We start from the raw sequence: 27,805 nt of genomic DNA on the forward strand, positions 1-27,805 counted from the left end.
CACTATTACTGTTTGCTTGTGCAGAACATACATGTAAAATAACACATAATTTGCTGCTTTTTAGATACAGAAGATGGCAGTATTGTGCATTTTACAACTGATGAATAATTGACACCCCTGAAAGTTTTGAAAAAATACAACCAAATGTGTTTCATAAATCTTATTTCATTAAGGATTTAAAACTGTAACTTTTCATCCTCCTCTCCACTGAGTAAGTGCTGTAACAATAACCTTCCTTTATAAGTCAAATTTGAGGAATTCAGTCATTTCTTTCATTAGTATGCTACATTTCATTATGGCATTTTCCCAATATACTTTGGGAAAGAACCACCTTAAGCTTATATATTCCAGTACTGAAAAGGAGGATCTCTATAAGAAAACAAAATACATCAGCTATTACAGATATTCATAATGATTCTCGAAAAGCTGTCATACCTCTGAATAGAATAATTGCATTTTTCTCCATTTTATTTATTCTTATTAATTTATACACATAACAGCAGCTTGATATTCACGTACAGGCTCAGAATTCCATACAATTTAACTGATATGGTATCAGAAAGAAACAAATATGGCCATTCCAGGCAGAGGCCATTCACATATCCAGAGTAACGTAGCATTCTGGTCAGTAGCTGTTAGCCCTTAGACTGGGATGGTAGACTGCAGGCCTTTTCAAGCAGAGGTTATTTTTGTGGAAACCTTCAAGAAGTTTGTGGAACTCACTCTTCAGTGTTTCCTAAAGAAAAGTATACCTGCACTGTATGGTACTATGTGAACCTCATCATGAGAAGGTTGATACCAGGTGCGCTGATCATACCTCACAGAATAGCACAGAACAGAGAAACTTTTCTCCCGCATCTTGAAGTTACATACCATATTACATTATAAATCTCTGCATGTCTTTTAAGATGTATGCACAGAGCCATGCCTGTGCAGTAGGCCAGCTCTGAGCAAGAGTACAGATACTCTGTTTAGCACACATTTGCACTTCATTTCTACGTGGTTCTGTTCTGTTTCTCTCATATTTCCTACCAGTGTGGACTGACATCAGCAGATAAGAAGCGTTCACTCTCTTTGTTCTATGCCCGAGCCCTGTGTGGAAAAAAAGAAAGGTACATTTTGTAGGCATATGGATTATCTAAGAGTTGTCCTCATAATTTTTGCCATATGTTCCTGTAGAAGAGTGGTACCATTCCTCATGGAATCCTACAGGTTTTATTTTCCTGGCTGAAGAAAACGGACATAAGAGAACACGTGGGAAATGGCAGTAAATCACTAGTGTGGATTTGGTCAACTCAGAAGATGCGTGTTGACTAGGAGATGTTCAGGAAGTGTGGGTTTGAGATAGGAAGTGGTCGGTTTTCATTGACACTTCAGGACTGTAGATTGTACTAGAAACTTAACAGTGAAGTGGTGGCAGCAGTACCATCCTTCACCATCCCCTCTACCCTGGAAGTTTCTGTTTGTTCCTTCTCAGTACTAGCCCTGTTGCAGGTGATCCTTGGTGCTTTCCGCTGCAAAGTGCACATTTCAAGGCAATATACCTGAACTCTAGGGAGCGTGTCCTTCCCCCACCTGCTGCCAAATGGCTACACTGCTGTCTTGAGGGGTAAACAATTTCTCACATACTGTCTTCTTCTGTGAGCAGTGATAAAAATTCTGTGACAATGTAAGTCACTTTTGCATTATTACAATGATGATAGTGGTGGCGGTCCTCCTTCAACACCCTGTTCCCCCAAAAGTTACTGGAAAAACTCCCATTTAATGAGACTTAGGCTGAATCCATATCAGCCAGCCTGACCTGTTAGATTATACTGACGTTCACTTAGGTCCTAATCTCAAGTCTGCAAAAGACGTGCAGCGTTCATCGTTTCCATTGCACCCGGGGAACTGCAAAGCACTGTGTACAATTAGATCTGCAGTTCTCCAGGTACATTTCCATGAGTGACTAATGCTGACAGTAGCACATTGACTCTTTGCTCGTAAGAGTTGAACAGAACTATTTAAGACTAAAGATTAACTTCCTTAGAGTTTAAAACTGTTAATTTGTCAAATTTGAAAACTGAGGTTAAGTTTGGCCATAGCTGTTAATTAACTTATATGATAGCTATCAATATTTTACTTTCCTGGGATTTTCCATTTCAAAGACATTGAAAGAAGCAGCAAAGTACATTGCTAATCACATCGAGAAGATGGAAGGGGTTTTGTTTGTTTTACCAAGTCATATGCTTTCTTGAAATTTCAGTCCTCTCTTGATTTGTTTGGCAGTCCAAATTATGGTATACTGTTACGTATATACATACAGATAATACATGAATTTATGGAGGTCACAAGCACTGAAAAAATTCTAGTGATACTGTTATTTTTCAACCAGGCAGACAAACTCATTTAGTACAAGAAGAGAAATAGTTCTTTGCACTAATTCAATGATATTTCTGAGATGCAGATCATGCATTAGATTCTGTATGGCTGTGACCTGTAGCTCCACAGTTGTTAGGAAAAACGAAGTTACTGTGAAAGAGGAACTATTTAAAAATCTAGAACCTCACAAACTACTGAATTAAAACCATACCTTGCATATGTGCATGTAGATTGTGATTTGTTCAAGCAAACTAATACCGGACTGATTAATCAGTGGCAAACAAATGGAGAGATGTTTAAACAGTGCTACATATCTGGCCGAAACGGGAGAAAAGAGTCTGGGCAGAATGTTATCCACGCATGTAGATTTATTACAGAGATACAAAGTGGCAGAATGTCTGTCTTTTTAGATTATGCTGATATACTCCATTTGCAACCAGAAAAGTTACAGTGCTTTTTAAGAGAGTATTTTAAAATGTCATTGATTTGAAGAAAAGTTAGCTTTCTATTAACACCTGGCCTAGGCTTGCTTGTCCACCTGGCTTGTTTGAAAAACACGCTGGCTTTGGAAAAAGATTTATAGATATGCAGCAATCAGTTGCTTATATGCAGCACCCTATGCATATACAACTGAATAAGCACATGGGCAGTCAGCTGGATGCCTTTGGCACACATCCAACTTGCTGGGCATGTATATATCAACTGCACCGTGCTCTCCATGTGAGCTCTGAGCTGGGATGTTTATCATGCTGCTTCTTCTCCTGGCCTCCTCCCCTCTCTGCTGGAAAAAATCAATTTGTCTTGCCAGCCAGCAAGACAAATTGGGGAAAATCAGCCATCCTGGCTGGAAGTCAGCAGCCCTGATCAGGGAACCCAGTCATGTCCTCTGAGGTTGTTCCTGCTGGGCATCGTGTGCCTTCGATGTACTTTGACATCAGCTCCATGTGATTCTGAGGGAAAGAACTGATTTACAGTGGTTTACAGCGGGGAGAAGTGGTGATGCCACGTATCAATGCTTGGTTCCATTTGCCTTCTGGCAGCAGGGAAACAACACTTGGCTTTTCTGCTCTCTTCCTAAGTTCTCCAGTATTTTCCCCAAAGGTACAAAAAAGTTCAAATGCTCATTATTGAAGCAACACACATGAATTTAGCATGAAACTGATTACATTCATGTTCTTTTAAGATTTCTTTAAAATTACAAATTTTACAGAGAACTGATAGTCTTTCACACATCTGTATATATTTTAGTGCCCTCCTTTTGATGCACGTACATACAGCATGTTAATTTAAGCTGTCATTAGAAATGAATACATCACTTTTTTGTTTTCATAGGTATAGATTGAATGTCTAAGCAGATAATGTATCCAACAGTTCTGTACTGAGAACTGGTTGCCTAGCGAGAGTAAACAGATGCTCCGGAATCAGGTTGATTTAATGACTTTTAAAGATGGGATATCAAGTCCTTTAACAGTGGCTTCTAAAAAGAAGATTAAATTAGTGAAACAGTAAGTTCTCTGTTACCTGAAAGTCCAAGTATTCTTACGTAGTAAATACTGGTTATTGTTTTCCATAAATTCAGTCCCACATTTAAGTAAAATTTTCTCACTGGTAGTCATTCTTGTGAAGGTCTTTGGGTCTGCAGTCTCAAGACACACTTCTGTGTGCTGAAGGACCAACTGAAAGTAATTCTGAAGCAATCTTCAATTTAGGAACTAACCATTAATCACAGTGGCTACAGGGGGAGTACAGCAGCAGAGTGGAATAAAATAATCCTGTCTTGCTGCCCAGATTGCAAAGACTGTTCAAGTACTTGCGATAGATTTCAGTTTCTGAATTCTTTCTCCTCTGCATTTATTTATTTGTCTTGGTAAACCTTTGACTAATAGTGTAGAGTGCATCATTAAAATATTTCCATACATGCGTGTGTATATATATACACATTGTGTCATGTCTACAAAACAAGAATATGTCCTTATTCAACATATTTCCTATGAAGTCCTTTTATTGCACCTTTTCTTATTCCAGTTGCTACCGTAACGATCCTCCAACAGCAAGAAAGTATTTCTCCACCTTTAAAACTGTTCGTGCAAAGCAATGCCTTGGGTGTGGGGGTTTTTGTGTGGAACAAGGTGTTTGCTTTGCCAGGCTCAGACAAGCTCCTGAGCCAGGACGTGGGAATGGGACTGAGGCAAGGATGGGGGGGACATGTTACTGGGGCCACGATGGCCAGCCCTTCAGAAGTTCTGCGTTCGAAGGCAAATGAGGGGCAAATCCGGAGCCCTGTTTTTTGGGGCCAGGGCTTCTGTGTTCATCATGTATTTCTTTCGGAGGGATGAAAAGGCTGCCCAATCTTTCTTTATCCTCAAGGGCCCTCTGTGGGGCCAGCCGGTTTCCCAGGGAAGCCAGGTGGCATCTTCTTTTGGGATCTGGTGGCAGCTGCACTTCAAATTCACCTGCAGTGGGTAACAGCACAGCATCCTGCTACTGCAGCCGCCAGCTGCTCTGGTGCAACATCCCTCAGATATCTTGTGTGCCTGTCTGACATCGCATCTGGGGGAGAAAAAAGGTTGGCCTGGGCACTGTGTGAAGTTTTGTATTATTCTAAAAAGAAAGAAGGAAAATTAAAAACTTGTTATAGGTTTGTTTTTTTTTTTTCTTCTTACTACAGAGAAAGGTAGTGAATAACTAACAGAAGACAGTTGTTTCTGGTGCCTGTTTTAGCTAAAATAATGGGAGTTAATTATTAAACCTTCTACTTGGTTGCTCGCTTGTGCTGCTGATGCTTTAATCCCGGGTCACAGAAAGTTTAAGAGTGCTTTACAGGGGAGACTCACTTCTTTTTGCCTCAACCTTTCCACACTGACAGGATGCTACGGGTTTTGCTGCTTACTCTCTCTGTAGTTGCCATTGCTCATGCTGAGCTCTGCAAGCCAGGTAAGTTTTGGAGCTGATTTCCATTCTCCCCCAGGTAAATGTAGCTATGAGTTTCTGCCTACAAAGCTGACAGCTTCTCAGATTTTTATTTTAACTGGTTGTCTCCAGTTTGAAGATTGAAATGCTGAGCATTTACTTCTTTTATGAGTTTGCAAATTAAGTACAGAAGTTGATCTCACTTAAAGAGGTCATGGTAAACCTCACTGAGACTCTGTAGGCTACACCTTTTTTCATGCTAGTAACTTCTCCTAACCAGGTGATCTGTTAGAAGCTGCCATCTGTGAAATAATTAGAGAAGTAAATGATTTAAAATCCTATTTTGGCTGACTATCAATATATGTTTGCTTTTTTCTCTTTGTGTCAGATGCACAGAATGCTTTCAAAGTACGTCTTAGTATCAAAACAGCTTTGGGAGATAATGCAGTAAGTAAAGTATCTTCACATATTCTTCCTAACTGAATATCTGCCAAAACAGAAGTAATATATACTGTAAAATTTCTGAAAGCAGCACAAGCAATTTGTTCTGAAATGTTAATTGTAATAGATTGCTCAAGTCATGATCCAGGCATTTCTTGACATTTGACTTTAGCCTACTCCTTCAAATGGTGTCCTTTAAGAGAAGTACAAAGCTTGCCTTTTCGTAAAGATAATTTCCTGTCAAAGATTTTTCTTTTTCCTGGAAAACCTCTATTTTTATGCATAGAGGTGCTGCATAAATCTAAGTCTGTATTTTGGGAAAAGCACTTCTGCTTGAGAGTGCTAATTGTGAAGTCTTAAGCATGTCTGGGAAGAGAAGAGGAAAAGATTGTTAGGTCTTTATGAAATGGGACTTATGTCAGGCTTTCAGACAAGCATGATCTGTAGAGCAGATTCAGGACTGAAATGCTTTGGTTTAATTCAAGTCCTTAGGCTTAATGTGGAAGTACCGGTGTGAGCAATAAGGGTCTGTAATACATGAGAGTTTGGGACATTAGATGACCGAATGGTCCTTCCTGATCTAAGGTGCTATGAAATATGGCCAAGCCCAGTACTTCATTTGCAGCTTTGAATGCTTAGAGCAAATCTGCAGCGTGTTACAGGGCTCAGCATAAAATTAGATATGAAATGTCTTGGACAGTCATTTCTATTGGAAGTCTGGTGTCTGATTATGTTAGGAGCCCTGGAAAACAAAAAGCAGTAGGTTACATGTTATAAAAGATTGGAGAGATGAGAGTCTCCCTATGACTGTAGAATCTGTTCTAAAATTACCCTGAAATATCAGGTAATTTAAACTAACATTAGCAGGGACCTAATTCTGCTGGTAACTTCATAAACCGGACAAATTGGGAAGAAATATTCAAGATATGTGCTAAAGTATTTGTCTGTGGAAATTCATATTGAAGTCAATTCTCTTGGGTGAGAGACTTTAATTAAACAGGAATGTGAGCCTGGTTTGTTTAAAAATATATTAAAAATAGTGTAATCCTATGGCTAAAAATATGTGAAAATCATTATTGAAGCTCCTCTTGATGATAATTGCTAATATTTTGATTTAATCTTGGTTCAAAATAGTGGCAAAGAATGAAAATTGCAGTTCTCAGTAATGCTCTTTCTTAGTGCTTTTTACTTCTCCAACTATAGTAAAGTAAGGCATTCTTGTTTGATCATTTGCATTTTTTTTATTTTTCATCCAGAAAGGGTATGATATAAATCATTAATCTTAAAGGCACTTTATAGTACAAGAAAAAAGTAATAACCAAGGAGTCTATTGTTTTTTGTAGATAGATAGTAGTTTATTTCATAGGACAAAGTGTGTGAAAGCCCTAAGAATGGGACAATGTAGAACAGCATTTTAGAACAACAACATGCTGAAAGTGGTATGATGCCCTATGAAATTGCCCACAAATAATGAACAATTTATTAAGTGCACAGGTAGTAGTTCCTTTTCATAGCCATTGCAATCTTCTCTGCAAATTGAAAACTTGAAACTGACTGAAATTGAAAACGAAACTACTATCAAACTGAAATTCATTTTGGTTAAAGAATTTGGGACACTTATTTATTTATTTATTTAGCAAAGAAAAGCATAATACTGTCATTGTATCACAGTAGGACACAGCCAGCTTAGAATATCTTGATATGATGCTCTGCTACTGAATTCCATTTCATTCATTTTCAAGTCACTTCAAGCTAGATGATAACAGAAAACCCTGACACTGTGGGCATTTTGCTCTAGGACTGGCAGGATAACTCCAACGTACGTTCAGGGACATAGAAAATAGTTTAGTGTAGTTTTTCACATGCTTTAGTGCATGCCATCCAATTTGTGTGAGGCTGACAGGACACCATTTTTTAATTTGTTCACAAGGTAGGCTGTACTTTGAGGTAGGGAGTGCTATTTAGTGTATTTATATAGTTCTTATCACAATGGAGCTGAAAAGAGCAGCTACGATACATTAAGTATTTAGCTGTTATCATTTGATTTGCAAATAATGAGTGTACTTGACAGAGACATTATTTGCTAACAGGTGGGAGGAAACATCATGTCTGCAAGCCTAAATGGAAGGAAGGTGATTTATGAGTCTCTCTGAGGATGGTGTTAACTTTATGAGTGGCTTCTGGAGTAGCTGCTAGTCACTAGTTGCTTCCTATTCATGGAGTTAGCAGAGTGCTAGAGAGTTAATTCAAAAGGGCCAAAGACAGCTAGGGAGTGAGCAGCAGTGATGTGCACTGGGTAGTCTGTGTAACTCGGTGTCACCACTCAATTTAACCGTAAGAGTCAAAGAGCTGGCAGCTCAGGGACTGCAGCCAGGTGAAGTAGGAGGTGCACTTCCCTTCTAGCTAATGATTCCAGGCTGTTTCCAGGGTAGAGGATGAAGAGGAGAAAGGCTGACGTGGACCTGGTGTCTTGCCACCAAATGGGACCCAGAAGTGGGTTCATGTGCCTGTAGCCACACTGTTGTCTGAATGGCTGTCTAGTCAAAACACAGAACCATTCAGGAGGGAAGGGACCTTGGAAGGTCCATAGTCCCCTGCTGCTCAAAGCCAGGTCAACACTGAAATCAGATCAGGTTGCTCAGGGCAATGCTGTAATATTATAACTTCATTTTACTAACTTAAATTTTTGTCTTTCTTACAGCACTACTATAGCATTTCACTGCATCAACAACCTACACTCATCATCTTTTACCCATTATTTCATCAGTCTCCCCTTTCACTAACAGCCACTTAAGACTGGGTTTCACAGTCAGCTGTGCCTAATTCTGCTCCTCCTTAACATATAAAGGATAGTAAGTGCAACTGAGCCAAGGTGTCTGTGTTTGTTCCTTTGTAGAGCAAAGAAGATGGTAAATGTTAACAGTTCTGATACCATCGTGTAAGGTTTCATTGATAACAGAGTAATCTTATGTTTATAGTGTGTGGTTGCAAATGATATTTAATACATTTCCTCTATAGCAGCACAAATTGTGCATCAAAAGCTGTACTTCATAGGAACATAAGAACAGAAGCAACATCCTCAGTCATCAGTTGCAGTCCAGGCCTTTGCAATTGGAGGATAAGGGTGACAATGATAAAGCCCCATAGTAGAATGATTCAGGTTTCTTTGCACCTACCCCTCTGCCTGGAGAAAGCTGATGATTAGAAATTGGCTTCTGGCAATTCCTGCCCACTTGTCCTGAGTTCATACAGTTTATTAGCTTAAAAGTATTCTTGCCATACTTTTTCTCCTCGTTATGTTGCCTCCCCCCTGCATATTCCTGGATGCAGTCGTGTATAAAGGTTCTTGTTCATATGGAGCCCACAACCATCTCCATCTGCTCTACCTCCTATCTGATCACTGTTTTCTTGGGACTTCTTGCCCTTCTGCCCAGAAGGTTGTCTGCAGCATCTTCTCACTCAAGCAGGTCCCTGATTTCTGCTGAGCTTTCTCTGCCGGACTCCTCCGCCATTTCTTGCAGCTTTCTGTTTATTCTGCCTTTTTAAAACTGCTTACTCTTTCAGCTGGGACTGGAGTTACTACAAATTATTTTCCCTGCTGTGAGATACCCTTTTTGTTACTCTGACTTAAAGAAGGCCCAGGCTACTACATTATTTATGAAAACTGAATACTGGATAGTGACGAATTGTTCATATATACATGTACTGCACTAAACATACATATCAAGTACATATACTTGGTAGTGCTGCATTGCATTTGTGTCCATGTGAGCGTGAAATGGAGTGTGCTTCATCATTATCCATTTTCAAGACAACTGATTAAATTATCTTTACAGCTGGTTTAATCCATTGGATAACAAATGATTTTTTTTCTGTCCTTTTGGACCTGTTCTCAAAGACTGCAGATGGCATGTAGGAATTCAGTCAATAGTACCACACACAGAAAAAGGAAGATCTCCCCTTTTAGTGCTGCAAATCGTGCAAATTGTTTAAATACAGATGTCTTTAAAATGGCGATAAATAGTTTTATGTCTCTCATCTATATTAATTCCTCTACTGCATTATCTCTTTTTCTTTTAGTACTAGTTGCTGTCATTACTGTCATGTTTTCATCAGTGCAGTGGGATCAAAATACAGGCTTTTATAATTTCTTTTCAAAGAGTCTCTTTCGGGTTTTTTTTCCAGTTTAAGTTCCCAGACTGGCATGCATTATCACAGTATGCTCTTACACCACCCTTCATTCACAAGGCAAGAGTGGTGAGTCAGAACCCAGATTCCCAGCACTGTATCTGGGTTTTAATGCAAGTTGTCTGTTGCTCAGCTTTGTTGTCTCTGTCCTACAGCATCCCAGAGAGCCCATTTCACCACTCATCATTTGCCTAGGGATGATAAATATGATCAGTATGACTCTCTGCCCTTGAAATGACTGCCTCCTTTCCCGCTTAGGTTCCCAGTCCACAGGATGTCAGAGCAAAATGAGGGCTCATGCCCAGAAGTTGGATTCCTTCTTTGTGCAGAGAGATTGCAGCTCCATGCATCCAAAATCAGAATTTAAAAATCAGAATTAAGATTTGGCATTTTCAATGCTGTTTATTTGACTGCTTTTTGATGTACATTGCTGGTTTCTGAATGTGTTATAAAGGCCCATGAAAAAGCAGGTCCAAGTTGTCAACAGGGTTGAGTATCCACACTGTTGGGTTTCTGGTTTGGATGATTGCAGATTTTTTTAATGTTGGAAGTTAAAGATTAGATTTGTGTTCTGATTGACTGAAGAAAGCTGCCTCTAACCTCCATTAATATAATTCTGAGAAACTATTAATCTCTGTAATCTGCTGAAAGGGGAAATTCAATTAGTATGTCTCAGTCATGGCTCTTGTTATAAAAATACAAGAGATGCAGTTCTTAGAGGTCATTAGAATTGCGTATGTGAATGAAAGCCCAGGGGAACCTAATGAAGCTATCTCAGAAAACAAAAATTATGGAAGAATGATTTTTCATCAAGATCACAGAGAACAGTTTTTGGAGCCTGTATTATACTTCTTATTGAAGTAATAAGGATGCTACTTTCTTTTGTCTCATGTGTGATGTAGTAATTTGTACTATAGTTGAGTCTGTCTTCTTGTTGCAAGGGTGGTGTGCAGCAATAAGGCCATAATCTCATTTTATTTCCTGGTGTCCTGAAATTGAACTTCCAGAGACTACCTCCAACATTAGCTTGTTTCTTAATTTTTGGGCAGAGCCAAATGGTCTTTGAGAGTGGATTTAAACCTTCTACATTAACAGGGTTTATCCAGAAAAAGAGGCAAGGCATGGGTGCAGCTCTGTGGGGAGAATTCTAGTAATATGCCTAGTCTTTGGTACGAGAAACTTTACATCTCCAGTTTGGTCAGCTTCAGAAACATTCAATTCATTCAGTTTTTGGAAAGATTCTTTGCACTTTATATTGTGCTTTATAACAGCTGTTAGAAAAAGTCCTTTGTGCACACTAAATAATGGGCAGGAATTTATTTTTGTAGCATTATCAGAGAATTTATTCATTTTCTTGATCAATAGCATTTCAAGTTCAGTGACTCTTTTCCCTCTTTGTACTGCCAGCACTGGTGCTGAAACTGATTGTTTTCCATCTTCCTTTACAGTATGCCTGGGATGCTAATGAAGAGTACCTCTTCAAAGCAATGGTGGCTTTTGCAATGAGAAGATATTCCAGCAAGAGCACAACTCAGTAAGCATCTACTCTGATTTGCCTTATACATATTAACAGTGCTGCATGTGGTGGCCCATTCTCTGCTGTACCGAACTGTAGAAATCCGTATATACAGCTTCTAACAACACACCATTCTGCTGTATTTCTTTGACACCCAGATATATATGTTAAACATCACACTCTCTCTGTCTTAAGCAATGTTCAATCTTTGGACCAGCATCCCTGCTGATGGGAAGTGACACAGCTGTGGATCTCAGTGGGGTTGTGCCAATTCACTCTAGCAGAATCTGGCAGTAAGACATAATACCTTCTGGAGACCATACTGGGAGGAGGCGAAGGAACACATTGGTGAAGTCAAGAAGTGCAATACAGATCCTTGAATAAGCAGCTTTGGTGCACATTTTCTTAGAGCACAGCTTGAGCAGTATGCTGGAGATGAGCTGACTCAGAGAACTGGAAGGTGGATAGCTATGCTAGTGCTGTGTTCTGCTGGGGGTACCTATCCCTCATATTGCAGCGGTTGAGTTACCTAGCATCAAGAAGTTTCAGATGTTGCAGTTCAGACATAAATCATCCTTTAATTGGTTTGGGGATTACATATACCCTGAGGTACTGAATATTCTTCTCAGGCTTCTTCTGATCCTTGCTACTTATGAAATTAGGTACCACATTAGACAGACCATTTACCAAGCTGTGTTTTCACTATGTTCTTATCTTTCTTAAATGAGAAACCTTGTAAGTGTGTTTCTATAGACTCATTATTTTTATTTGTTTTTCAATCTTAAAGGAAAGATTTATAGTTCTGGTAGGCTAATGAGGATAAGGTTCTCGGTTTACTTTAAAAAAAAACCCTGCTTCAGGCTGCCCTTGCATCAGATGAATCATATTCCACGTTTGCAAAGATATTAGCTAACTTTAGTCACATGATGATTATGGTGGCTGCTGAACTTTCTCTTAAACAGAAGGTGATTTCCCCCTCCATGTAACAGGAATGTTTGGTTCCTTGCTGTTTCATTTTTATTCCTCAGAAGTTGTCTTCTTTGAGCAAGAGAACCATTACACCAAGCTTAACAAAAACAGCCAAGTATGCTACTGCACACAATTAAAATGACACTTGAAAAAATGAGTTCAAGATACAAGCTAATTAAAAGTGATTATGCAGGGCTTTTTCTCAGGTTTTCAAATTAGCAGGGTTTTCATCCAGTATCTGATCCATAAAGATTTACTTTTGTATGCTTATTTTAGTCCCAGGTTCTTTTTTAAATTACTGTCTTCCTTCAAAGTCATGGTGCTTTCTCGAAGCAAAAAACTTGTGTCAGAAGCCAGTGATCTTTAACTTCTTTCATACTGGCTTGATTTTTTCCCATTCCTGCACCAAGTTTTCTATTAGTTGAGTCTGCGGAGAGCCATGGTGCTTGAAGAGGATGAAGTTTTAATGGAAGTTATCTCTATCCACTCTGGGAAATCACAGAATTTATGCTCACTTTATTCGGTTTCCTACCAAGACAATTATTCCTATGGACAAATATGACAATGTCACTGTTACTCCAGTTTGGAGGTGGAAGTGCATACATCAATAATTTCCTGCTACTATGTTTGTCAAAGGAGAAGTCAGTATAATATTTGGAAACAGCTAGGTGTGGGCATCTTTACCTCTTTTTAAGATGGTATAGGACTTCCTCATGAGGTATAACTTGTTGGGGTGTACCTTGGAGGTGTAACTGGTAACTTTTCTAGGACTTTTAGATACCTTTGGGGTCACGTGTAGACAGCACGTCAACCAAAGGACAGCTGTGCAGCTCTGAGATCTGGTACAACTTACTAGGCAACAGGCTGAGGAGTTTCCTGTCTGTAGATCTCTCCCAAATCCCAAGGGACCTCAGAGTCCCTTTGCAGTGATGGAGAGCTAGATGAACCTCCTAATACATGCCAAATAACCTGCCTGTTACATGGGAGTGGGAAAGCCGTGAAAGCCTCCATCCTGTTAAAAGTCCTGGAAATAATGCACTCCTTTCTCCGCTCTTGTGGCTGTCAGTTGGAAGGAAGTAGGTATAGAGGAAGGAGTGCAGTCCATCCCCTCTGCAGGGGGTATAGAGGTGTGGGAGCACTCAGCGTCTCAGAGGGTACAGCAGCATGCCGTGCACACAGGAACGGCACTCTTGCATAGCTGGTAAGGATAGTGGCAGGGGCTTGCAGTGTGGTGAAGAGGGAGGCAGAAGCAGGAGCTTGTGGCAAATAAATTAAACTATAGGAGCTTCTACAGATAAATGCCAACAGATTTTCTTTGGGAGCTGTAAAAGATCAATGATCAATTATCCCATCATAAAAGAACAAACAAACTGTGACTGCATTTTGGTAGCGTCTAAATTTACCCAAATTTTGCATCTGGCTAATTAAAGATTTTTGTTAAAATAAAGACTTCTGAAAAATTCACCAGTATTTTGCATAACCAAATAGTGGTTCTGCCAGTGTATAAATTCTGCACAGGACCATAATCAGGATGTGACAAACCTCTCCTTTAATATCCCATTAATTTCTAACACACCCACAGCCCTGCAGTAACTCACAGCCACAACTGACTCCCACATGAGACCAAATGCCATTAACTTCAGCAAGCTGAATCAGGCCCCCAAATAATTTGTCTGGTAGATCAGCATAACCATTGTTACAGTCTGTTCCATCATTTTTCAGATTCAAAGTCACCTTTTGTTAGGCTTCTGAAGCTGGATAAAAGCCAGCCTGTAGCGACAAGCATTTGATTGTGCTGCTGGACACAGCAGTTGATGCTGTTGTTGCTCTTGTGTAACCACCGAGTGACCCAATGCAGAATGGACAGGATTGCACATTATATCTTGAGTTCTCTACAGTTAATTTCTAAACTAAAATTTAATAAATCATGGAGCTGTGTTTAATGTTTGAAAGGCTTATCAAATTTTCAAGTTTGTGTGAAGCAGAAGAAAGACAATCCATCAAATTACTCAGTATTATTAATACAGATAAAATAAATACTTCTTTTTCAGTGGAGAAATAAACCCCCTTTATTTCCTGCTCTATATATGGCCTTTCAATTCATTCTCAATACATACATTCATGAACTACGAAAGGCAACCTTTGATCTCTCAGTGTTAAAAAATTATTGTCTGTAGTCTGTGTTTGTAACCCTGGTTTCTCTAATCTGTCACTCATTTGAAATAATACGCATCTCTTTTGGGCCTAAGACTAGTTAATCTTTAGAGCAGAAAGAATGTAATCACATTTACTTCCATTCAAGTAGCAGAATCTACTTTTGGTACATCTTCCCCCCATTTGTAGATTTTAAAAAGCTGCAGTTTTCATCATGAAGTGACTAGAAAAAATTTCATCAACATTATCCATCTTCCTAAGACAGGCTATTTTGATACTAAAAATATTGTGACCATTTAGAACAACAAAATAAACTTCTAGAGTTAAAGCTGTTACATCCAGGTGATCCCATGGCTGAAGTTCACAAAAAGGAAGAAAATAAGGGTCCTTTGCAGGAGCAGCTGCACAGCACTGTGTTGGAAGAGGCCTGATGCTTTTGAGAGAGCTGGAGATAGGTGCTTGGGACTTGTGAACTGTGGTTCTCCCACAAGCTACTGGCCACTGTAGGCACCCTTTGAGTCTCTGGCAGCTCTTTCTTACCCTTAAACAATCCTTTCAATCCCCATCAGGAACAATGATGGTGTTTCAGGCCAAGGAACCATCCTGCACTCTACTCATTGGTGTTCACTTGCATATATTAAAGGAAATGCAGTTTTGGACTTTTGCCATGGTGCCGTAAGGCAGAACCAGGATCCTGTCATTTTGGTGATCACGGTCTCCTATAATCTCCATGACAAAAGCCTATCATCTGCTAAGGAAATAAAAAGATGTCCACATATATGTTTACAAATGCACTTAATTAGCATAGTGCATGGAGAAGTCAGGTTTCTCAAATCTAAACAGTGTAAAGGCATAGTTTTGTAAAGCTTCTGCATGCTGTGAATCAAACCAGTGTGCCAATAGCGCGGGGGAAAAACAAAAGGCGTACCGGCTGCAAAGAAATTACCACATTGGTGCTTGTTGAACCAGCCTGTTTTGGTGTTAACTCAATCCCCTTTGAACTTCTCATAAGTGGTACTATTCTCTTTGGAGCCTGAAAGGATTTACAGCATTCAGATTCCGCTGATGAAAAAGTGGCAGCGGTGAAGCCAGGTTTTGCATGCTTATAATCAAGAAAGGATTTTAGATACAACAAGGAGCAGAAAGGAGGCAAAGTTTACATATCCTAGTGTAAGCCTTGCTGCCCAATTGATTCAGTGCTGTTTGTTCTAGAGAGAGAGATGCTGCCCCTAATGATGACCGACTGCCCCATCTCATGTTGAAAGCCTTGGCATTGTAGGGAAGACCCCAGGTTGAAGAGTCTGAGTCTCTGCATGAGAATGAGAAAGTCAGGGTGTTTTGCCAGTCTTTACCAAACTGATCTTTCTCTTTGGGGATCAAACTTTCCTCACTCACTTTGTTTCAGGGACATCTGTAGGACAACACAGATTTTCTGCCTGGACTAGTTTTTGATTGCACCACAGAAATTCCAGCTTTAAGAACTGCAGTAACATGAAGCTTTAGGTCCTACTGCTATAAATTTTCCTGATGGAAAACTTCCTCTGCAGATACAATTTTAGATATTCTGTGAAGTCAGCAAGAGTGTCAGCCACCAGCCAAAAGTAGACTCTTTTTTTTTTTCCCCCTTCTGTAAATTTTGTGCTTTGCTTTTGTTTTGGAGGGAATAAATCTGCTTTCATCTTCTAACTGTTGCCAGCAAAATGATGTGAACATCTTTTCAAATTCCAGACAATGGCTTTCCTCTTTTATCCATAAAAATTCTCTGTATTTGCAAAATTGACATTGTCGCAGAGGTAAAAGTGGGTATTTCACCTCTGCAAAATCATTGCTTTCCATTTTATTGCCCATCTCTATGGAATATATACCTTTTCTGTAAAGCAAAAGGTTGCGCTATGCAAGGCACCCAAAAGACCACCCAAAAAAGCTTTCAGCAGCAAGTCAAATATTTATGTAAAATGTCCGTAATGAACTATTGTGATCAAGCCAATGCCTGTCCTGCCTTTAAAAGCGAACTTGTTCTTTTCTGGATGGAGACTACACATTCATCAGCAATTTTGGCTCCCTTATATACCTTCCTACCTCGTGCTTCCTGCTCCTCAGGCCACTGCAGAGGTCATTTAATTATATTTGTAATTACCCAGTAGATGGCACTACACAGCAGAGCTCTGTGGCAGGGGAGCTTGCAGGCGGAGCTTTGTCACCCTGAGAAGGAGCACAGCTGGAAAGGCAATGTTAAAACTTGCATTTTGATGATGGACAGGCCAAGCCTTGAAACCAATTATAGTAGTTAGTAATGGGGCGTTACAGACATCACTGCAGCTAATTAAAAGAGGGGCTGCATTCTTCTTCACTGGCTCACTGCAGGGTGTCCTTCTCCAGAAGAGTAGGTAGTATCTGAAGACTGATCATCCCAAGCAGGGTCTGTCAGGACAGGGTGGCTGTGTTGTGCTTGTGGCCAGGCAGACATTGTGCAAAGGTGAGCCAAGTCCAGGCTGCTCTCTGGAAGTAAAAATGATCCTAATTCTTGGTCCTGGACTTTCAGAATATCTGCTCGCTGCTTGGACATGGCCAGTAAATCTGATTCCTGAGCCAAATTCTTTGGGGTTATTTATTAATGATAGAGAACTAAGTATTTTTTCCCATTTTTATCTCTCTAGCTATCTGTCATTGAATTCATAAAGGCTTTGACTGTCCTTTTGTGATACATACTATGTTTCTTGCCATGCTGTAATAAATGCCACCTTCTACAATTCCTGTGTATTACACAAATTTGACTGGTTTGTTTCTTAGTTGTGTGAATAAACTAGGAAGAGATAGAAGAACATAGGGACACTTATCTATCCTCAGTCACTATTATGATACTATGCATTAGCCTTCACTTCTTTAGTTTAAATACTCATGATGATGTCATTCCATGAGGTTTTTCTAATGATAGCGCCACCATTTACTAGTATTAGTGGTAGAAAACAAATTTGTAAGAATTGGAAAAAGGCATTTAAAAGACATTTTGCACATTTTTTACATAGTATGTGTGCCTGTGCCCTTCCACTATTAACTTCACATAAAGCTCAGCAATCTTCTTTTAAAACAGATAAGATAAATATTTGTCATAGCATAAGCTAAAGACATAGGCCAGTGCCAGTAGACTGTCTAAATTTAGCCTGTTGCCTCCACTCTGTGCCTGACTCTGTGAGCAAAGATGTCAAAAAGAATAAGATCAATTTTATTGCTTTTTCCACCAACAAAGGTATCCTGTAGAAGGACTGCACTCACTTGAAAGTCATGTAGGGAATCCCCCATGCCTGGTCCCAGTGGTATTTATTAGCTGTCAAAACCAAAATTCTTAGTTCACCGATGCATTTGCCCTATTATATTGCCTTTGTCACAGCCCTGATGATTAAGATGCAAATATGTATTTTTCCATTTGGTTATGGTAAATATATGTCCAAGACCATGCAAGTTTGTAATAGATTCAGAAATTCATTTGAAGACTCAAGTTTGGTCTCAAGAAGCTTAATTTTTTTTATCATATTGGGAAATGGGAAATGCTGTGAGTGATATTTCTTCCTTGAGCATTAACTGTTAACTTTTTTAAAAGTAAGAATTTTTCCCCCTTTAGATGAAAACAATAATTTAAGAAAATCTAAAATGTTTCAGTAATTCCTTCCATACTTCTTAATGATGCTTTTTGTTTTAACTATGTGCAGAATTTCCAATGTGCTTCTCTGCAATGTGACGGATCGGGTGTCATTTTGGTTTGTGGTCACAGATTCTTCCAAAAATGTGACAACTGTTCCTGGAAGTGAGGTAGAGGCAGCCATCAGGTACAGTCACTGCTTCTGCAACCTTTTCTTCCTTGCTGACTGAGGATGCTTTCTCTCTCTTGGCCTTGTATGAATGAGCACTCTGCCTCTTTAAGGATGAGCTAATCCAAGTAGGTAAAAAAACAAGGGGTCACTACTCGTTTGTGTGTGTGAGATTCGAGGATCTTTAACAGTCCCACAGAATGCAAAGCATGCGAGCCTTGCAATTATAACTTTGCAAGGAGTCTCTCTTGATCCTGGAGCCTCAGAAGAAACCTAGTCCCTTTCCAGAGCCCTACCTGTAATTTGCTGTCCAGTGCATGGCACATACACTGCTCTCATCCAGCTGCTACATTTCCCAGTGAGAGCCTTCTCCCTCAAATGATGGAATTGCACACTTTCTGAGTGGGATTTATATCATTTGACTTTCATTGCATGCCACATGCTCATCTACACCTGGACTAATGACCATAGGCTCCCTTTTGGTGTTTCTCAAGTACAGTTCATCTGACTTAATTTAGAAGTCATCTTTCACATGAGAAGAGCTCATGTGAACTCTTCACGAGCAGAGCTGGCTCTGTCCCAGCTTGGCTTAAACAATCTCATACTCACATTCTTTTCATACCAGCTCTTTCTAGAATGCCAGTCAATATCATAGCTGAGCATTGCTTGTACAAAGTACCATGCGGTACAAATCGGTCTGCTTTTTACTAAATATCACATTCTGTAGCCAATAAAAGCAAGAGTGTGGAGCTGAAGAGGGAAAAAGAAAAAATGGGTAATCTGACTTCAATGGTCTACCAAACCTGCATAAGGGGTTTATAGAGATGACTCCCACAACATAACTCACATACATTTCTCAAGCACGGAGTGGAAAACAGACCTCTTTGTTTTTAGGCATTCTGTACTTTGTCTTGAAAATTCATGTTATCTCTATGGAGATGTAATGCCTAATTCCTGATGAATGAGTATGCGTTCTTTTGGAAAGATTAACTTTTAAGCTTATGAGCAGATTAAACTATTTCCTACAGAGACACCAAACAATAGCTTCATAGCATTAGTGGAGGAAGCAGATTATTTATTCACTGAAGCTCTCTGTAAGAATGCTGGAATGCAGGGTTTTTGCATTTCTGTTATTCTTTGATAAATTCAGTAGCATAAGCTGATTTATTTAAGTCTTTTATGTGCCCTGTTTGCCACAGAAATTAGATGCTATTATAGTATGTTTGTTTTTTAACTGTCATCTGTCACCTGATAAAGAATACAGTATTATTGAAAAGTTTTAATTCCTACCTAATTTAGAAACAAGAAATAAAACGGTCTATAAAACTACAATACTTTATTCAATTGCTTCTGATTGCAGGCTTCTATACTAAACCATTATTCTAATTCTTCATACTACAGTAGCACATAAGAGCACTACCCATGGACCAGAATTTTATTGCGTGAGACTCTCTGCAAAGTAAGACTAGAAAGGAAGGCAAACCTTCTCAGAGCTCTGTATGATACCCAAGATCTTGCATAAATATACACAAGGTATATTTATGCATATACAAACACAAAATACACCTTTAGTTGCCTGCATGTGTTTCAGCACATAATTCTGTAACTCCAGCCATTAGATGAGGGTAAACAATGCTTATTTCAGCTGTTCACAATGATCCTTTCATATTAGTAAGGATGAAAATCTTTTCTAAATCAAAGACGGCTTATTGTACGAGTCTTATAATATGCCATGGCTTTCAGTCCTCTCCAGGAATGCTAGCTTTCCATTAAGGCTAAGAACTTCCTTCCTCTTTAAGGGATAGTCAAGCATTATGATTTCCAAGAACAGAAGTTTGCAAAATCTTACCTGTATTTCCCATATATTTGTTCTTAGGAAATACTTGCTCTGTGGTAGATAAATTGAATTGAATACAAGAAAAAGCTGCTGTAAATCATATGACTGCAATCAAAAAGAATCTCTCAAGACCAATATATGTAATACATTTTCTAAAAAACTTCTAACATTTTGAAAAAGCTAATGAAAGATACTGCTAAAGCCTCATAAAGCTGCTTAGATTCAGATCCAGAAATACTTGCAAATGCTTAGAAGTAGTGAATGTGGGTGGAGATTTCCATTAAAGGGTAGCAGTTGTACTAATATGAAAAAGCATATTTCTCAGACTTACAGTTTGTCCCAATGGAAAAAATGTGCAAAGTACAAATCCCTTTAGCTGCATCCTTCAGGGAAGAAGGGCATAGGTTGGCAATAGGGGTGGATTCTTCTGGACCAAATTGTATCCTGTGCTTCATGGACCTAAGAAAATCTACAGCAGCAAGAGCAGATGTACTGGCCCATAACATGCAGGATGGTTCAGTTCTGGGAACCAAGAGGCATGGATAAGTAAATCCTCTGAGCATTACAGGGTAGATCTGCCACTCCCATGCTAATCTTGAATGCTGCATGAACAAGACAACAGAGACGCCCTTACGCATTACAACCTGCTATGTCTTCAGCACATGGTCCAAACCAGAAATAAATAATAACACTCTACTTCACGTCTCATCTATATTTCCCAATTTTTCAGATAAATGCCTACGAAAGTCTGGTGTTCAAAACCTTGTAAGTGTGTGGGTCTGTGTAATCCTACCAACATCATGCTGCATCAAATTCAGCCCTGCCAGACTTGCAGCACATGCATGAAAATTCCGTTTTTTTCCTTTCATCTTTTTAACTTATAAAATACCTTTCTAAAGAGTTGTGATGTTCTTTGTGTTTTTATGAAGGCTGAACCGGAACAGAATCAACAGTGCCTTCCTACTGAGTGACAAAACACTGCAGTTCCTGAAGATAACCTCAACCTTATCACCTCCTGTTGAACCCTCCACGCCTGTCTGGCTTATTGTATTTGGTGTTGTTCTTTGTCTCATTGTGGCTGGAATTGTTTTCCTCGTTGTTGCAGGGATTCAGCAACGCAAGAAGTAAGCGGCTTAGCTTTTCTTCTGTTTTAACTGAATACTGGCAAGTTAAGTCAGCTGGGCTGGTTTTGCTTTCCAGATCAGAGAAGTTATAGCTGTACCCCCCTTCCCTCCATAGGTAAAGATAACCCATGTGTCCTTTTCCAAGGAAAGGGGTTAAATTTTTTAACTATGAAGTATAGATGCCTTAGTAATGTTGGGGTGTAATGAGGAAACAGGGAGTATAAGAATACAATCCTGGAGGCCACCTAACTAGAGATGATAGCTTTACAAAGACATTTGCTGTCATTCTTCTCAAGGTTTAGTGTGCCACAGGTGAGCTTCCTCTCACAGACTTCCCAAACAGTTACCAAGATGGAGAAGGCTGGCAGTAACTGTGTCCCTTCCAGGGCAGTACTGTCAAAAGCTGTCAGGGCTAAAAAAAAATTTGCTGCTGCAGTTTGAGAAGCCTCAGCAGAGGACACAATAATGATTAATGTATGGCTGAAGAGGACCTGCTCAACCGAATGCTGCATGGTCTCACCTACCATTCATGACCTCATGAGTCCAATGTACCCAGCCCTTCACAGGTTCATGACCAGATCTCCCCATGAACCTATGCGTTTGCTGTTTGGCAGTAGGGTAGAAGAGAGATACTCTCTTTTCCTCTCAGTTTCTGCCCTGTGGTGGCAGTGGTGAAAAAGAGAAGACTATTCATGCTTCCCTAGTGTGAGCATGTTGGAGCAAGACAGAGTAGGTGTTTTGGTCCTACCATCTCTGTTGGCTCAGAGTTGGCCATAAGGAATAGAAATTTCTCAGCTGAGCTGCGATTCTGCCATAGAAGTTCAGCTTCTGCCATGCTTTAGGCTGCCACGGAGGTTAGATTAACACCAAATTATGGATTCAGCAAGAGAGTTGTACAAGAACAGCACAACTGAAAAAAGCTAAATTTCTGCTGACAACTAGATAATGTTAAAAATTTTGATTGTATGGTGGACTGCATCCCCCAATATATCAGAACAAGGGATTCATATATGAAAAGTGTTGTATTGCAGAGACTTTTCCTTTCTGCCTCCTTATCACCTTGAACAATGTTAAAAGACCTCAGAAAACCAGCACTTATTGCGAAGGATAAGTGCTTCTCATAGAGAACCCTTAGTAGCATAGTCAGAATCCCTTCAGTTATATTTTACATTCAGAAGAGTGGCACAAATTTGCAAAACCCCTTTCTGTTTTCAAAAAACTAAATTCAACAAACAATAGATGAGCAATGCTGTTAGGGAAAGAGTCTGGGCAGGTACTTGGGATCTGTGGATAATTTAAGCCCTGTCACAACCTTCCATGTGGTATGGGCTGAGTTATTTCATCCCCTGAACCTAGTCAACCTCTTCTGTAAAACTGGAGAATAATGTCCCTTCCTGAAGCCCATACCTGCCTTCTGTGTAGTATCATGGCTCTGTGTGTCTGTGTAGTGCCTAACTTCAAGGGGGTCTTTGAAGATTTCAAATAAGTGTAATATGAATAAATTATACTAAATAGCTGTGATTTTTCTAGATAAAATAATAATTTGTGCTTCATATCATGCTGAAAGACAGCATCTCCCCCCCTCTATTTTTAAAATAATTCAGCTGAGCTTGAGCAGTTCCCCTCAATGTGGTGTAAACTACATGTTCTTATCATCATGCTACCAGTAATATGGCTTGTTGCTGCCCACCTACAGTCACTTGGCATCCTCTCTGTCTCATGCTCTTGTCCTTTTAGTTGTTTTGCTCCTTTTCACTTCTTCCTCTGTTTCTCTGCTCTGCCTTTGTGTATATAACCTTTCCTTAGAGCAGATTTATCTGTGACTGAACTCTAACTCTCCTTTCACATCAATGGCATCTGCAGGCAGGGGTCGGAGAGTGAGAGAGATGGTAAACCAAGGATACATTTCTTCCATCTACTGTTGCAAAGACTAGAGAGGTAAAAGGAATGGTCTGGTCTATTTGGCTTCTTGAAAGAAGAGCCAGATATCGGAGAAGAGAATTTTGAAAGTGCTCATCTCTCTTTCAGGCACTGAAGTATGTGACCAGGTTGTCAAAGACTTCAGCATGTTCAGTAATGAGTTTTCTTGGAAACCTGTGCAGGGCTGACATAATGGCAGCTCTGTTGCCTAGCAAGCTGGGTTGGAAATCTGGCCACAAGAACAGTGTTGACTTTTCATAAATCTGGCATTTTGTCTTTATAGGCCTTTAAAGTACCAGTTAAATATCTCAGTTCAAATAAGCCCAAAAGCACGTGTTCCACTCCGTTCATACTCAGGGTGGTAGGGAAGCACATGATTGGCCTATAATGGAGTTTTATTAATGACTTAGATTCATGCGTCATTTCTTGAACTGAAAGATTTTCTTAATTAGGTCTTCACTGTGCATCACTGCCAACATGTAAAATTCAAAGCCACAGCTTGAAGGGCTCCATGTGACTGTAGCCCCTGACTCTACAGTGAGCTGGATCAGACACTCTGTCTCCCAGCCTTATGTTTGTTCTCCTGTCATTGCAGCAACAGGACGTCTCCCTCTCCGATAATAGATTTGGCACATACCCAGGGCAGGACCATCGTCTACTGGCTATGCTGAACTAGACTGACGTCTACCCCTACCCCCCAAAATCCCATCTGCAGCAGAGGCCATAAACATTTGCCTTGGGAAGAGTGAAAACAGAGCAAGCACACACAGGTTTCCCTCTATTACTCTCCCAGAATCTAATTTGCAGCTGGGGGACTTCCTAAGCTGGATTTGGTCTCCGTGTATTGTGTGGTAACCCACAGTATTTTCTCTTCCATTAACTTGTTGAGTCTCCCCTTGGACTCACAGAAATTTTTAGCTTCTCTGAATTCCTATGGCAATGAGTTCCACACATCTACTTCTCTCATTTCTTTTGAACCTGCTTCGTAGTATCTTCTTTTATGTTCTGCCCCCACATTTTTTGTACTAAAGAACACTCCTTTTATTACTGTAAGAGCAGATACAGCAGCCAGAGGTCAGAGGTTTCCACTACTACCCCCACGTTTACTTTTAGCAAGTCTGTAATGCCAAGAATCTCCCAAAGGCCAATACAGTTTTATTATTGTTAATATCACTGTTATTAGCAGTTACACTGAGTCAGGTTGTTATGATTGTCCTGAGTCAGATTGTTACAGTACATGTTGCAGGATAGGAAGAAGCAGTGGCACTGACCTTTGAGTTTCTTATCCTCTGAAACCGCTGATGCTGCAGGCTGTAAAGTGCAGCAGGTTTTTCGACTATGAACTAGTAGATCGCAAGGTCACAATAAATCTGGAATTAAAGGAACATCGTGACATGTTGACTGATATTTCTGTATTACATCTTCTCATGGCTGAATTTTTAGATAATTTTATTCAGCAACTATTTTAATATGCTTTTGGTGAGAACTGGATCCTGGAAAAGTGAAAGCCTTGCAGTTGTTTGATCTAGAAAACAAAAGTATAAAATACTGGTTAGGAAGGTGGCTATTAATGAATTTTGAACTAAAAATGCAGATTTGCAGCATTAAGAGTACCTAACTCCTGGAGAAGATCATCAAGGAGTGTGAGGGCACTTAAGTTTCCACGATCTGTTTCTAAAAAGTACGTTTTAATTTGTCCACATCATGGGGTGAAATCTATGACTTACATAACAGGGTCAGACCCGATATTTAGTGGAGTCCTTTCTGATGTAAAGCAAAAACAGATTTAGAGATTTTTTCCATTTTTGTTTTGCACCAGCTTTTCTTTCTGCACCCTCCAGTCATTTTACAGAATAAGAAGGTGAAGTAATATTTATAGCATACTTACAACATGTTTACTCTAGGTTTTCTGATTCCCAATCCTGACCTCAAACCACTAAACCAGGGCTTCCAAGCTGTGAGCCTCCCACCTTCCGTGGTATATTTACAACGGCAAAGAAGTGCACCAGGTTATGCCTTTCAGAACATAATCTACAATAAACTTCTGATTAAATGTAGTTTTCTGTCTGTGGAATTGTGGTGGAGTGCTGCAGGTCAACAGAATAAGATTATTTTCTCTTTCTTGTTTTTAGAAGGAACAAAGAGTCAACAGAGAGAGAAAATTTAGAAGAGAAAGGCGAAGTGACAGTAACAGTAGAAAATGGGATTCCTTGTGAAGCACTGGATTTAAAAGCAGGCCACATTAACGGAGTCTTTGCAGCAGATGATGAACGGTTCACGTCCTTATGAAATGCTGCCATTGCTATCTGGTGTTTTTTTGAAAGACTCCTGTGCCTACCTTATCTCGTCACTACTCCTGAATGTCAAACATGAAGACAAGAAAAATATCCTTTCACTTAATTTCCCTCGAGGGACCCTTCTGCTGATAACACATACACTCAAACCTCCATTACAAAGCTTTTTTTCATGAGCAAAGAAAATGAGAAGACCTCAAATGAGATCCATTAAAGATTTCTGGAAGATGTGCAGCAGAACAGTGTTGAAACCTGCCTTGTGTCAGGCATTTAATTTTTCATGATTATTTAAATATGTCCATGGCTTGTTTTTCCCTAATATAAATATGAGACTGCATTATTCCCGAATGTCACTGGGGAGATCATCTATCATTATCAATTTTTGCTGGGCTTTCTTTCAAGCCATATACAAAAGTTTCTCTGTAAAATGACTTCTGTTTGCTGATATGCAGTATGCCTTTGGATGGAATAGTGATCAGTGCATGAAAGTTTTCATTTGTCGAGATAAAAAAAAAAGCAAGCTTTCACAGCCTCCATAAGAGCAGGTTAAAAAGTGTCTGGGTCATCTATAGCTTTGGGGCTGGCAAAGATCTGGTACTAAAAGTATTTTTCACTTAACAGTCAAAGTCACAGATTACATGACCTGGAATTTAAAAGTTGCAAAAGTTTGAAATTCGTTGAAATTAAAAGTTGCAGTAAAGGGCAGATTTTCCGAAGGTGCAGCCTGTGGTTAGTGGCCCAGCTCTCATTAAATCTATGAGGGCATTTTGCAGCTCTTTGAAAAATCTTCCTTACATTTTTTAATAATAAACCTAGAGTAGGTTTCCAAGACATAGCCAACCTGGGGTCAGATGAACATTCATGTGTCAGCTGGATAGCTTTTGAAGAGATTCAGTGCTTGAAACACCAGCTGCTGGGCTTGGTGCACCTGACCCAGATGAGAACGTGTAGGTGGTGGCAAGTGGGCAGAGACCATTCAGACCTGTGTTTCCTATTTGTGTGGCTGGGAGTTGAGGGCATCAGATGGTGCCAGACCCTAAACTGCACTGCTAGATTACTTTGAAGTCAGGCATACATACAAACTATGCTATCTGTGCCCTAATTTCATTCCCATTTAAATCAGTGATAAAATTCTGACTGATTTCAGAAGAACCGGGCCCCAGTAAAGGGGAGTTGTATGTATGGGTAACTGTACACAGAGAATGGAAGTGTGTTGAAGCAAAATATGGTATCTGCAGTCACCAAACAGCTGCCCACGTCACCGGAGGCAGGATTTTACCATTAGCCATCTTGTTTCCAGTGTCATGTTTGGAGGCAATATTAGAAAACCCATTTACTTATTAGGGTTATTCCATCAAACTCCTCACCAACAGGAACAGGGTAAAACAGGGTAAAAGCTGCTTGTAAAGGACCGTCCAGTGTCCTGAAGGGTACAAAGGTATCTTGTCTCCCAGGGTACAAGTCCTTCAGCATTTTGGCTGTATAGAGCACCTTTGGCTGTCCATTTGAGTTGGCACTGGCTCTTGGGTATGAGGAATGAGGGGGAGAAGAGGAAGCAGCGGCATGAAGGGAGGAAGCTGAGCCGGGGAAGCTCGAGGCTAGGAGAGGTGGTGAGAGGAGGGATAAATGCAAAATAAAACTGGAACCCACTGATCATTTGCCTCACGTGGTCTCATCTGTCACGGTTGTCTTTGATGCCCTGGTGGTGGGTCCCTCTGGTCAAGGACTGTGTCTTCTCTGTGTCCCAGAGGGTGTGTTGCTCCATTCTGGAAAAGAATTAATGAAGTCAGTTATTAGTGATAATATCTCAGTGCTTCAAAACTGCCATCCACAACGTGGAGATGTATTTCTCACAGGAATGTCAAAGATTAAGCTTGCCAGTGTTTAAGATCATTTGGAGGGAAGATAGAGTACAGTGTTATTATTACTTCCTCAGTCATTGCTCCAAGGTCTTCCACTCAGGCAGAGTTTTATTGAGGTAATTCAGATCCCATCATTTCTAAACTTTCACACTTTTCACATTCTTTGTATGACAGATAGCTAAACTGCAGTGTGACCACAATGGATTGCTGTAACTGCAGCACCTCTGCAAGAGCCCGTGAAAGATTTTGGTGAGAATAGCTTGGTGGTGCAAGAGCAACCTCGAGCTACCAAATAAGAATTACTGTATTGTAGTATATGATAACTGAAATAAAATTCACTTGATATGAAAAAGGGCCAAGCATATCTGACCATACTTTTCAAGACCTGAGTGAAGGTTCAATTCAGTCCATGGCACTGGCCAG

General features: G+C 39.9%; 1 protein-coding gene and 1 long non-coding RNA gene across 3 annotated transcripts; one reads left to right on the forward strand and one right to left on the reverse strand.

Annotated features, from left to right (window-relative positions):
- Positions 1-450: 450 nt before the first annotated feature.
- LOC141920194 (uncharacterized) lies at positions 451-4,007 on the reverse strand. Its single transcript, XR_012622249.1, has 2 exons — positions 3,883-4,007; positions 451-1,092 (listed from the first exon to the last, which is right to left on the reverse strand). It is a non-coding gene; the product is annotated as an uncharacterized LOC141920194 (long non-coding RNA).
- Positions 4,008-5,168: 1,161 nt separating this feature from the next.
- On the forward strand, positions 5,169-27,736 carry CLTRN (collectrin, amino acid transport regulator). 2 transcript variants are annotated; one of them, XM_074814748.1, is made up of 6 exons: positions 5,169-5,295; positions 5,660-5,718; positions 11,349-11,434; positions 18,247-18,363; positions 21,112-21,306; positions 25,359-27,736. In XM_074814748.1, exons 1-6 carry the CDS (start codon positions 5,229-5,231, stop codon positions 25,513-25,515), a joined length of 681 nt encoding a protein of 226 aa, XP_074670849.1. In that variant the 5' UTR covers positions 5,169-5,228; the 3' UTR covers positions 25,516-27,736. The 2 variants fall into 2 exon arrangements, with proteins under 2 accessions (XP_074670849.1, XP_074670850.1); XM_074814749.1 differs by lacking the exon at positions 5,660-5,718 and having other exon boundaries at positions 5,233-5,295.
- Positions 27,737-27,805: the final 69 nt, after the last annotated feature.

This window comes from Strix aluco, chromosome 2, assembly GCF_031877795.1.
Source record: "Strix aluco isolate bStrAlu1 chromosome 2, bStrAlu1.hap1, whole genome shotgun sequence".
NCBI lineage: Eukaryota > Metazoa > Chordata > Aves > Strigiformes > Strigidae > Strix > Strix aluco.

What these genes read in the sequence shown, in the direction of transcription:
- CLTRN (XM_074814748.1), top strand. Translation starts at nt 5,229, where the DNA reads ATGCTACGGGTTTTGCTGCTTACTCTCTCTGTAGTTGCCATTGCTCAT. An exon ending in TGCTGAGCTCTGCAAGCCAG is followed by an intron (nt 5,296 to 5,659) that starts GTAAGTTTTGGA and finishes TCTTTGTGTCAG; the next exon opens with ATGCACAGAATGCTTTCAAA. An exon ending in GGGATTCAGCAACGCAAGAA is followed by an intron (nt 21,307 to 25,358) that starts GTAAGCGGCTTA and finishes TCTTGTTTTTAG; the next exon opens with AAGGAACAAAGAGTCAACAG.